General features: G+C 48.4%; 1 protein-coding gene across 1 annotated transcript in view; it reads right to left on the bottom strand.

The window, feature by feature from the left end:
• LOC149329851 (uncharacterized) overlaps positions 1 to 12739 on the bottom strand; it is a 38263-nt gene extending 25524 nt beyond the window's left edge. Inside the window, exons 1-2 of the mRNA XM_089560580.1 lie at positions 12661 to 12739; positions 4842 to 5089 (exon numbers count right to left, since the gene is read on the bottom strand). Of these exons, the coding sequence (XP_089416706.1) occupies positions 4842 to 5089; positions 12661 to 12739 (327 nt within the window). The remainder of the gene's footprint in view (positions 1 to 4841; positions 5090 to 12660) is intronic.
• Between the last annotated feature and the right edge of the window lie 399 nt (positions 12740 to 13138).

Raw genomic sequence — 13138 nt, 5'->3', positions numbered from 1 at the left:
TCATTATAGAGATCTGATAGGTCTTTGTGGAAGATAATGTTTCTTCGTAGCATGCTAATTCATAAGTCTGCTCAAGCATTTGCTGCATAGCCACTTGAAAGCAACTTTGTTAAGCAACAAAGCAACAAAGCGCTGGTGTTTGTCCTTCTCTTGTGTCGTCTTTCATTGCGCTGTTTTTTCCAATTCGTAAAACTTTGTATGTACATTTAAAAATAACATTTTCTTTGTGCGCGGACAAATGGTTAGGAACATCGCCATTTGTATACCTGATATTTACATTTCAGGGCAGGGAAGTTTCCAGCTCACTCTTATACTTTTGTCGCATTTTCATGATTTTTATTATTTTTAATTTTTCCAGCTCGGCCCAGCCATAGAAAGCCTCCATGTCCGCGAACACTGCCAAGAGCCCCTGTCATGCTTTCAAGTCCTTTGCTGAAGCTCAAGATCTAACCAGTCTGAGAATGCCTTTGAAAGCACTGAAGGAAATTATTGGAAAGCATGTAACCTTGCCAGAAAACCCACGTTGTCCCCACAAAGATGTGATGGGAAAAATTGTTGAGCGCTTTGTCTCCACACGGCTTCGCATATATCTGCGATGGCTTAACACTCCTGAAAAACCAGCCGAGTGTTCTGCTAGCAAGACTGTAGCAGCTACGAGCCTACAATAAGGCAAGCACATTTTAACAAGGCAACTTTTCTGATAGCTTATAAGGTGAAATGACTACTTAATATTGTAAATAAATTGTGTTTGATTGCTGGAAAATGTTCTTAGTCATTTTTTCCTCTTCGATAGGCACTTGAACTGCTGTCGGTCTACTCATGCAACATTTCATTTTTCTTCTAGTTACACAAATATGATTAGAAATCCATGATAACAAACACAATTATTATTACAAGAGCTGGGAACTCAAAACTCCATCCAAGTGTAATAATAATTGTATTAATAATTCCAGTGATGTTTGTGGGAAGCGTACGAGTGAAGAAAGTTTACAAAAAAAGGGGTAACCTCGCAAGAAAATATTGCCACCTTCAGGTTGCGATACACGGGACGTGTGTCGCACACCCTCTTTGGAAACTAACTGTTTATGTAAGCAGACTGCTAACCAGACGGCAAAGAAGAAAATTTGCATTTACATCACGGTGCTATTGGCTTTACACGCCCGCCCCCTTTTCTCTGACCGAGAGCTAACCTGCCGCCGCAACGCACCCAGCGCATTCGTAAGAACCAAGATGGCGCTGAAAGGAGTGGGTGTCCCCACCCTGAAAAGCAGCGCTGGCATCGAGGCACCCTAGTAGTGACCAACGAATGGGCCGGGAACCTGGCGGCAAACGGAAAGGATTGAGATTACGTTCAGGACTGCGCGGCGAGCCATATGGAAAGCAGAATTACAGGCGTTACTTTGACAGATAGGAAGAGTGCAGAATTACTGATGGAACAAACGTCAGCTAATGATATTTTGTTTAAAATAAGGAACAAATCAACCTCACTCTAGCATCTTATCGTGCAGTGGCTTTTCGGGCAGCGTCTCGAGAGTGTACGTCCTCAGTTCGACTCCCCTTACAATAGTGGCTCCATCCTATGGTAGACGCGGCGACTATACGCCCATGATCATCCTGTAACGCGACTGATGTCGAACGCCGCCGCCAGCGCCTTAATATTAACTGTTGCGGCTGTTGATCCGCAGGCACGCTGGATGTGACACCGTATGGTCATTTCAGCATGTTTTCTTTAGCGCCGATTGAATGCATTTGGCGGCGCCTTCTTTCGACCCAGCGCGCCACCTTGTTTCGACGTAGGTAGCGGGAATCCGGGGCTGCGTGCACGGGGCACTTGCATGAGCGAGGATGTCCTTTTAAGGTGAAAGAAAGCCTTTAATTCCTCATCGTTGTTGTCAGAAGGCAGTCAGCAGAAGCTTGTCAGCAGAGTGTTCACGCTTTTGACGAGTGTCCACCGAGATGTGGTGGTGGCGAAGAACTTTAATACTCAAAGAGAGTTTGGGGGTGAGAAAACCCCGCTGCATGGTCGGTATCCTTAGTCCGCGACACCGCACGACGAGGCCCCGTCTCGCGCCCGCTTTACTAGAGCCCTTTGGGACTCCAGTGTAGAGCAGTTGAGGAGGGCAGTCTCCCATGCCTCTCGGGTTGGGATGGGGGAAGAGGGAAGGTGAGGATTCTGAGTAGATGCCCACACCATGTGAAAGATGTCGTAGATCTCTCCACAGTGCGGGCAGCACCCATTAACGTTGGGATCAAAATGTTTTGCTATGGCAGGACAGAGAAGAGTTCCTGTCTGCAGGCGCCGCAAAGTTCGCTCCTCCGCGTTACTCAGCCCCTTGGCAGGTGCCGGATAGAGGCGGTGGCTGTCGCAGTAATGAATTAATAGTTCGCGGAACCGCAGAAGTGGTTTATGAGCTTCTGACCCAGGAGAGCTAGGATGAGGAGCCCGGTGTGTGAGCGCTCGGGCGGCCGCATCAGCGGCCTCATTGCCTCGTAGAACCTGGTGACCAGGAGCCCAGATTTCGTTTGTGCGAGTTGGATCGGCGGGAGTCCGTCTTAGAATTTGGGGGCAAGAGGTGATATTTCTCCTGCACGATAATATTCACAGGCCCGGTGAGAGTATGTTATTACCGTTCTCGTTGCAACTTTCTTCGTTAGTGTGGAATTTGGGGCCCGAAAAGATTGGATGCATGGATGAAAAAACTTTATTGTCAATAAATTGGTGTTCTTGACCCTTACGGGTCACTGGGCGCCGTGGTCGATCCTTGGTCCCGGATGCCGCACTTGACTGCTGCCATCGTGGCTCGGCGCAAAAGGAATCGTTGCGCTTCCTCGTCCTCGCTGGCCAGCAAGTGCTCCCACTGCATCACACTCTGGTTTATTCTTGGCTCTAAGTCTGCCTTAGGGCAGGTCCATGTGATATGTTCTTGTGTAGGTTTACCCTGACACCACGGACATTCGTCTGCATATTGTGTAGGGAAAATCTTGTGTAGTTTGTGCAGGTGTGGGTAGGTACCGGTTTGTAGTCTGCGCCAGTCTACCGCCTCCTCTTTGGTGAGCCTTTTGTGTGGGGCTGGGTAGCGTTTCCGCTGACCCCTGTAATGATCGAGTATATCTGAGTACGTGGGGGTAACTGGGTCAAAGGTGCCTGTGGTGCAAAGTGCTGAGTCTGCTCGGTTGATGTATCCTCGAGCTAACTCGTCTGCTGCCACGTTGCCCCTCGTCCCCTCATGTCCAGGAGTCCGTCACTATAGTGAGGTTGTGTCCTGTTGCGTTGCCGTGCGATATTGCCAGAGCAATGGCGGCTTCTTCAGCTGCTTCTATGTTTGGGTTGTTTATCGTTGCGCTGGTTAATTCTTGTCCTCCTTCGTCTACCCGAAAAGATTGTAAGGCAGTTAGCGCGTAATTTCCTTTCCTCGAATAGAATTTTCATTTTCTTCATTACGGCCCCTCTTTCATCTTTCACTCCCACTTGCTCCCCTCCTCTACAAACGGATGACGGGTGTCCACCGAGGTATGTGACACAATTACTGAGTAATTAGCTTTCCTCAAATGCAATTTTCATTTTCTTCATTACGACCCCTTTTTCTCTTTCTTCTTTCACTCCCACTTCCTCCCTTCCTGCACGGTGCAGTTGAGATGTTCACCGAGATGACAGAGAATTACTCCTCCATTTCCTTTCCTCAAAAAGCGTTGCGTTCAAAGGGCAAGGCATCGCGCCGAACAGGTGGTGGCGTTCCGTGGACACCCTGCGCAACAGCACGCTGCCGCGTTCCACTCCTAAAGGCGAAGCTGAAGCGTCATTAACTAGCAGTTAATTAGTATTACGGTGGAAGCCTTTAATGCCTCGTCGTTGTAAGCAGGAGTTGTCGACAGAAATGTCACGCTTTTCAATTGGTCGAAACGGTCGTGACGTCACAGTGCGCGAATTTATAACCATGCTAGTAACCATGCAACCAATTAAAGGGAACGTATAGTGATGCTCCAAGTAAGTGGGACTGAGTTTAGTTATTTGCTTAATTACCCAATTAGCCTAATTAAAACTTCTAGTCAGGCCAGATGAATAAATAAAACCGAGTAAATTGGTCGAGTTCGGGTATCGAACCCCTGTCTCCGGAGTGCGAGACGAGCATGCTAACCACTCCGCCATGCCAGCACTTTTTTTTGTCTTTATTGCTCCGCCATGCCAGCTCGATGGTTTGGAATGAACAAAGGCGCGTCTAGTGAATACTGTGTCTTCGTTCACTCCCATCTTCCTCCCTTCCCGTTACGGCGAGGTTTAGGTGTCCACCCAGATATGCGAGACGGATACATTTCCTTTCATCAAAAACCAATTTACCCACGAGCAAGGCGTACAACCGAACGGGCGATGGCGTTCTATGGACTCCCTGCCAGCGTTTCAAGACGCTGTCGCGTTTCACTCTTAGAGACGAAGCCTAACGTTAACAACACATCAGTGACACAAGCGGCAACACCGCGCGTGCGGCTTTCGCCTCACCGCCTCACCGCAGCAAAGTGCCCCCCTCCCCCCCTGAATTTTAGTCATTAATCAGCAATTAGCCATTAATGAATAATTTCTCATTACTTAGTAATTAGTAATAAATTTTGTGTGGCGTCGTCCAGTGGTGGCGACACCAGTGCCACAGAGGCCGTCAAAGTGGGGCGGAAAACGCTTTCGACTCTACGCACTTTAGACAGACGAAGTGCCCCCTGAATTTTCTTCGCTGCCGCCGAAGCTGCTGCTCTACGTGAAGCCCGGAGAACTTAATTCGTTGTCAGAGTTGACGCTGTTGAATCCCAACCAGTTTTATGTAAATGCACAGGATTTGAGGCATCCCTCTTACCTCTGGTATCCGGTAAGCCTTTTCACATGTATAACACCGGAACAGGCCAAGGTTGGTGCACATGTTGAGGCAGGAAGTACAGTAACCATGACCTCGAGGATCTCGGTGCAGCAGGGCGGACACGTTGTCGCACTTTGCGCAGAGAACATCCGGGGGCAAGTTATCGTGGAAGATCACCTGGAAGTCTTCAGGTATGAGAGGTCCGAATCCTCGTAACGTTGGTTTGAAGGGAATCGCACTGCACGATTCTGGGCAAAGAGACGAGATTCACAGGTAAGTATCGCGTTAGTGCCACAGGACCAATAACCCAGCGCCAGTGATGCCGATCAATGTGAGAATAAAGCTGTCCCCACTGTGAAGCCTGTGTATGCTGCGGTTTTGAGGTTTCTAGAACTGAGTGCCTCTAGAACATGAGGGCCTCTAGAACCTGAGGAACTCTAGAATTTCGCCCCAACAGCATGCGACAGCCGAGCCGAGTGCCATAACTAGAGAGCTACCCGGCGTCAGTCGAAGCAGTAGCAGCTAAATGAAGATGAAGGGCTCCGAAGCTTCGGGAAATGGAAGTTTCGTCAGAATATGCTTTATATGCAGGCACGAAATGTGAGAGCCGAGACGCGCTCTAGGCCGAGATACCCGGCGCGTTTACGCACCACCGGCTCCCTCTCTAACCCTAACCCAGGCCTCCCACTGGCGCTGACTCCAGACCCGTACTGCTTACTACCCTATTCTTCTCCATACCCACTACCCCGATCAGTCCTTTTCCTCCTGTAAGGTCTGCGTGAAGCCAGGAGACTTTATTCATATCCTTCTCACGCGCCCTACCTTCCCACACCCTCCATCCCCAACCACGGCGGAGTAACACTGGGAGACTCTCCTGGCCAGCTGCGCTGCTGCTGACCAGCGCCAGATAATTACTAACGCCTTGAAGCGGATACCTCTCCAAGTGTCACATTGGATTGGAAAACGTTTATTGTCAGCACTGAGCCCTAGTGGGTATTATACTAGGTGGCTTCGAGCCCATGGCTCTTGGCGACCTTGTGAGCCCACTCAGTGGCCCGGACTTGCGTCAACGGGTCTGAGCTGGCCAGTATAGCCTCCCACCGCTCTAGAGAAGGGACTGGTAGTAGGTCCGCCGGTGGCGGCGCCTTTTTGCAGCTCCATAAAATGTGGTCATATCCGGCTATCTCGCCGCATTGTTTGCAAGTAGCGTTGTATTGTGTTGGATACATGTGTGCTAGTCTCGACGGGCTAAAGAAGGCTCGCGTCTGGAGCCGACGCCACGTTACCTCCTGGCTTTTGTCGAGCTTTTTGTCTGGTGGCGGATAGATCCTCCTTTCCAGTTTAAACTGATTGGTGTATTCGTGAAATGATATGAATGCATCTCTCGTGAAATTTGGGGACTCGACCCGGCTCACTGCTCGGCTGACATAACCTCGAGCTATACTGTGAGCCAACTCGTTTCCCCTGTTCCCCAAGTGTGCCGGCACCCATATTAGTTCCACCTCTCTTTGGTCCCAGTCTTTATGTCTTAATATTCGTTCTGCCTCCTGGGAGATCATACCCCGCGCAAAATTGTTGATAGCCACCTTGGAGTCGCTAATTATGGTGACTGCTTTGGTGCTGGCCATTGCCATGGCGATAGCCGCCTCCTCCGCTGTCCCTGAGTTTTTTGTTTTGACCGAACCGGCCGTTAATGTTTCACCCGAGTCGTTCACGGCCACGACCACAAAGGAGTCGCCTCCTTCGTATTCCGCCGCGTCTACATAGGTTGTGTGTTCCGAGCCTTCGAGCTTGGCTTCAAGGGCCTTTGCTCTGGCTCTCCTCCTGCCTTCGTGAAAAGCAGGGTGCATGTTTTTTGGAAGTGGTTTAATAGTGAGTAATTTTCTAACTTTGGTCTGTAATTTTGCCTGCGCGTTTCTTTCCGGAATTTTATCATGTAATCCTAGGTTGCTCAGGATCTTTCTCCCCGGGGGTGAGGTCGCAAGCCTCCTTAATTGCGCAAATATATGTGCCTCGCATAGTTCCGTGGTGGTGTTGTAGATCCCCAGTTTAAGAAGTCTTTCCGTAGGAGTGCAGTGGGGCAGCCCCAATGCTGCTTTATATGCCTGCCTTATGATCCCATCTATTTTGTTCTGTTCCGCCAGCCCTAGCTTGAGGTAGGGAACGGCGTAAACTATTCTGCTTATCACGAAAGCCTGAACCATTCGGCAGAGATCTTTCTCTTTGACTCCCCGTCTTTTGTTAGCTATTCGCCTTATGAGCCTGGTTGTCATGTTAATTGTGGACTTAAGCCTGTTTATTGTCTCTGTGTTCTTTCTATTGTCCTGTATTATAAGTCCTAGGACCCTGATTTTGTCAACTCTGGCTACCGGAGTCTCATTTACCAGTACGTGAATGCCTCCTGCGTTGGTATCGCGTTTGCTAGCCCCCCGGATCACCAGAAGTTCGGATTTGCTTGGCGAGCATTTTAGTCCTGCCCATTCTGCGTATTCCTGGACAATATCGATCGCGTGTTGGAGATTTTGTTCTATTTCCCCATCGTTTCCTGTATGCGTCCATATTGTTATGTCATCCGCATATAGCGTATGGTTTATACCTTCGACAGTCTTCAATAGCGGCGGTAGGTTCTTCAACGCCAGGTTGAATAAGAAAGGAGAGAGCACTGAGCCCTGCGGAGTTCCCCTATCTCCCAGCTTAATAGTTTCTGACTGGATATCTCCTAGATTTATTTCTGCGGTTCTTCCGGTTAGAAAGTCCCTTACGTAATCGTAGGTCCGCTTTCCAGGGGTAATCTCCGCCAGATTAGTTAGTATGACCTCGTGTTTGACGTTATCGAAGGCTTTATGTAGGTCTAGGCCCAGTATAGTTTTGGCGCCCCCTTTGTTGGGCGGGTATATGATGTCTGCTTTGAGCTGGAGCATGACGTCCTGCGTGGACAACTTGCTCCTGAAGCCTAGCATCGTTTCAGGAAATACCTCCCTTTCCTCTGCGTATTCCTGGAGTCTGTTTAATATGACATGTTCCATCAGCTTCCCCAGGCAGGACGTTAGCGATATCGGCCTGAGGTTGCCCACTTCAAGTTTCTTCCCGGGTTTTGGAATAAAGATTACTTTGGCATGTTTCCATTGTGAAGGTAGACTACCTCGTTTCCATATCTCATTTAGGTAATCTGTGACTGCCGTGACCGAGACTAGATCTAGGTTCCTTAGCATTTTGTTGGTTACCCCATCTGCCCCCGCTGCCGACGTGGTTCTTAGTTCTCTCTCCATACCTCCATTGCTCTCCATACCTCCGCTATCGAGATGTCCTCATCTAGCTGTGTGTTCTCTGCTCCTTGGTAAGCTGGAGAATTGTCACAAAATTCGGCGCATTTTAAAAACAAACAAAGAAAAACCGCCGCGCGCACGGCGTCTCGCCGGCGCGAGCCCAACGGGAGAGAGGGAAAGCCCCCGCCGAGCGCGTGCCTCTCTCTCCATCGCCACGGCGTGCGCCGAAGGAATGAGTCATCCACGCCGAAGATTCTCGAGCATGCGAGTCGGTTCTACTGCTGACCGGAGGAAAACGGCGTAGCCTTGCGTGCACTAAGTCACGTCGCCCTCCTCTGCACTCGGACGTCGGCTACGCCGCCACGACGGCGCCACGCTAGAACACGCTGGAACCTTCGCGAAACGACTCCTGACTTTAACCAATGAGGACGCGCGGCCGGCGAGAGAAAGGAAGGGAGACAGCACTGCAAATGCTGCGTGTATGTGCGCGCCTACTCTGGCGCGTAGAACAAACAGACGTGGAAGCGAGCCTATAAAAGAAGGCGTTGACCGCTATCAGTCAGTCCGGACCGCCGTTTAAGCTTCATCGAAGCGCGCCCGTTCGATTCCCGGGAAAAACACCACTCGGCCAGCATCGGACCAACGAGGCAACGGTCGCCAGTCTGCGGGACGGCATCGTCATGGAACTCTGGTCGTCGGACTGCCGCAGTGCCCGGTGAACAAATTGTGTTTTGCTTGTTTACCTCTCTCTCTTGCGTTAGTGCACTTTAGGTGCAATATTGCCTTGGTATTGGATTCTCTCTCGAGTTTAACTTTGCACGAATTGCATTGTTTGTTAATCACTTGGTATGTGTTTGTACTAGTGATTGTGTAATCCTCTGTATCGTCTCAATTGCTGTATAAACTTTGTTTTGTTTTGTGAACCTTTGGCTCCGACCCATTCTCTGGCTTGCGACCAGCGAAAGCTGGGCACCGAACGCCCAAAAACCTCTTGTCACTTGGTAGCTGGTCTCCGCTGAGCTTGCCACGCCGAGTCGAGGGCATCTCCTTTGAGTCCGAGACCGCTACCCCCACACGCTCTAAGGGTGTCTGGGAGCTTCCCACGTAAAAGTGCGCGAAGTCTGGGTGACACCAAGGACTGTCCTTTGCCCTTTAAGGGCAACCCCCTAAGGGCTGCCTCGTGCCGCGTAGGGGGAGTCAGGGTTTGCCCCTTCTGCATTGCTTGGCAATAAATGTTTCCACCACCCACCCGCACTAGGGTCTAGAAGTAACACCATGGTGTGGCGGCACCGAGTCAAAGATTCTTATCCAATCCTTAGTAATAATAGAAAAGGGTTGCAAAGTGAGACACTAATCATCATACTCGCATGGCTCCTCGCCACTACCAGCAACTAGAGGACTGCGTGGAAGAAGGGGTCTTCGCTGTTATTCTTGCAATGCACAGACAAGGTGAGAATAATAGAGAAGGCTTCGAGGATGAAATTTTCATTCTTCTAGAAAGAAAATTCACACGTGTTTTATGTTTAAACAAGTGATATGGAGGAAGTAAACCTGCCTCTTTAATAGCGCATGCCTCGACGACCAGGCAGCGCTCCCTCTCATCGCCAGAAGGTCGGCAGAAGCCTCCGGAGGCCTGGGCTGAGGGCCCTCCCACATGTGCTGAAGCCACCATACTCTTCAATAGACGTTTATTCACTTCCCTGCTTAATCATGGCAACGCGAAGGAATGTTTGGAATATCAAATCGTGCTTCCCCATACGTGTATCCTGTTCTACTTTTTTCTTGCAACACATCCACTGATCAACTATCCTGCCAGCTGCTGATCGAATGTTTTGGTCTTTGTCAAACATGTACTTTTTCCGTGGCATTCCTGCCAAAATTATGCGTAGTAAGTGTTATTTTGGCTCTTTATTTGTTTTATTACCGTCATAGTATGAGAAAAATTGAAAAAGTGCAAGAAAAATTATTTCAGTCCCGTGACACATGGATTTCGCCTGAGAATCCTACCAGGTCACAATTTATACCGTTTAGCGCCAGAGCATGCGTTGCAGTTTGGGCGAAATCTGATGTACTCCACAGCTGACCACTGGGACGGAAGTTCTTGAATTATTGCACAAATAAAACCATCAATGTAACTGGTAACACATATTTAAAGCTGAGTTTATAAGCTAGTGGCTGCACAGAATTCTAACTCCAAATAGCCTGCTTACCAACAGGCATTACATAACCCGTTTTCTCTATTTTATGACGGCACGACAAATGGCAGATGGCAAAACACTTGAAAAGCAAACAATAATCATGACGTCTTCTGAGAAAAGCAAACATTGCTTGCTACTATAACAAGAAATGCGTCTAACAGGCATGGAGGAATTAAAACATCCGGGAGTGACGTTCGAGTCTAACCAAAATCGGCAAAAAAGTACCATAAGGGCTATGGCATTCAGAAAACAATAAAACCCCAGTACTTCATAAAACCCAGTACTTCATAAAAACCCAGTAGAGGAGACAAGATAAATACACAGCCCTTATGTTTTCCGTTCTTGGATAAGCGTCTGATCTCAGGATCCTCCTTGTGCTAGTAACATTGATAAGGTGGAGTTTGTACAGAATAAAGCACTTTGGTTTATGAATCATTCTGGCCGAAACTTTTCGGGCTCGTCAAAAGCCAATGAAATATTCCTGCAGCCATTAAGATACACATGCATCGGGGACCACTGAGCCCTATTGCGAAAGATCGCCCAGGCATCAACAACCATTGCAATGCTCATTAAATTCATTGATCATTCAGAGAGTTCAACCTGAAACGCTTCCGTGCAGATTATTGCGCCCTTTCGGCGTTTCGTTTAGACTGGACCATTTTTTCCCCTATGATCATCGAACTGAAATTTCCGTGGTGGTTTCGGGAGCAGTGGGTCACTTTCAAAGTTTTCTTTTAGAATACTTCTGCACGCTATTTTCCAATACCTTATTCTTTTGCGTAGTACTTTTGTAGTACTCAATCCTTCAATATTTTTAACGAAGGGGGCAGTATTTGCAAATAAATATTAATATTTAAGCAGTCGTGCATGCTTCACCATGAGAGGAACATAGATGGACTATAAATTTGTTTTCGAGCAGAACCATCTCGTGAACCATCGCTCCAGACTGAGTGTCGACCATTCCTTACGCTTGGCTTCCTCAATGTTCTAGGCACGTAACGAGGTCGCCTGCCCCGTACTCCGACCGCTGCCACATACGCCTCATTCTTCCTGGGGCCGCCTCAAACATAGAGGGCCTTTTCTCAAAGCACTGAAACTACCCCCTGAAAGTCAGCTGTCAGATATCCGCATGACATCTGTTTTTTTGAGAACACTTGGAAAAATCTCTCGCCTCCATGTATTCAATCGAGCGTTATAAGATGCTGCGAGTTAAGTGGGAAACCAAGTGGAAATCGACGTGATTCTCATATCGAAGAGCATAGAAGATGGCATTACGAGGGTGACACGATTGCAATCTAAGGGTGGGTAATTTGCTTGTCAGCCTATTAAAACTCTTGTAACACCGGCCATGTGGTAGCTTCCCGCTACTAGTAGGACTCAGCACCGTGCCCAGATTAGGCTTGATATTGCTATTAATTTTCCACAATTCTGTCTAATTGCCTAAGAGAGACACGCTGTTTTAAAATCAATGCAAAAAATGCATCCATCTAGGTACTGATATTCGCCGCATATATGTGCAGTAAAATGATAATAACCCTGATATCAATCCCTCCGCACAGAATCGACGTGCCCAGAAACACATAGCCCAAAACTAATTGCGATAAATGATTTCTTATCAGCCCAAACTGCCGCTCGCAAAATTTAGTGACTCATGCCGGGATGAAGCAGAACGGATGCGCCCCACAACGAACTCCACATCTAAACAGTACCCAAGCACTGCCCCTTGCGAATGCGAACTCGCGGCGATCACCTTCGAATGCAGTTTTATTCCACTTCTTTTGCTACGCCAGTTTACTGGATTTATGTGGTTTAGTTAAAGCCACGCCTGCAGGCGGTCACTCCTGAACCATGAAAGTTATAGCAAAACGCTGAAACCTGTGAGCACGCCCTCTAAAGGCCTCCATAAAGACAAGGGAAAAAATATATCCCGCACTCGGATAAAGAAACACGGTAATCGCAACGGTAGATGTTTAGGCGGCGCAAGAGGGGAGAACCTTCAGCGAGTCAAGCATTGAGTAGCTATTATGTATCTTGAAGACCATGGAAGAAGCTCATTTCGGAATTTTTCGTAAGTTTAGACGTATTAGCAGTGACGTGTTATATCGGGAGCAGACTCTGCCTTTTTTGCGTGATGTTTTGACTAAAAAAACGGATCGATGCTGGAATCAGGGACACGACGTGCGTTATCTGAGCAGCGGAAGCTGTCGCGTGCGCCGCTGTAGCCGAATGCTGAAGCTACACTCATTTAAATGACTGCACACCCGGAAAACTCGTGGAAAGCAACCTTAATTTTAATAAGAACAGACGACAAACGCGTGATGTTGTGCGCGCAAAGTATTTGAGAAAACAACCCACCTTTCTTAGGCGTGTCGGAACGCTGCCGCGAGTCTAACAGCGGAAACGCCGAAGCCTGACACGGCCGTTCCGTCGTCATGGGAACGAGTGATAAACGTACAACGGTCTTTTCCTATCTCGCTCTTTTTGCACACGTCTAGCCGCGTTGTATCAAGAGAAACAGTTCAGATTAGAAACTTCGCTCATCCGTTCCTGCCTGGAAAGCGCCACGCGATGATGTCCAAGTGGAACTATTTTCTCGCTCATGTAGGATCGGTATATACCGGCATCGTGGTCAGCCAATATAGAGAATATGGCGGGCTCGTCTATTGTTTCGGCCGTAGAAATGAATGCGGCAGGCCATTTTTATTGAAAGGGTTAAAGAATTTTTTTGCATATTAGGCACAGCATTTCGAGTGCTACTTTTCTCTCACTGCTGCACACAAGAGCAAATGTCTGCTCAAGTTGATAATAAGCCTTTCCAAAACATTTTGGTAGG

The sequence above is a fragment of the Amblyomma mixtum genome, chromosome 9 (genome assembly GCF_055824585.1).
Source record: "Amblyomma mixtum isolate Tamu chromosome 9, ASM5582458v1, whole genome shotgun sequence".
In the NCBI taxonomy this organism is placed as follows: domain Eukaryota; kingdom Metazoa; phylum Arthropoda; class Arachnida; order Ixodida; family Ixodidae; genus Amblyomma; species Amblyomma mixtum.
This window is presented reverse-complemented; position numbering and strand designations above follow the sequence as displayed.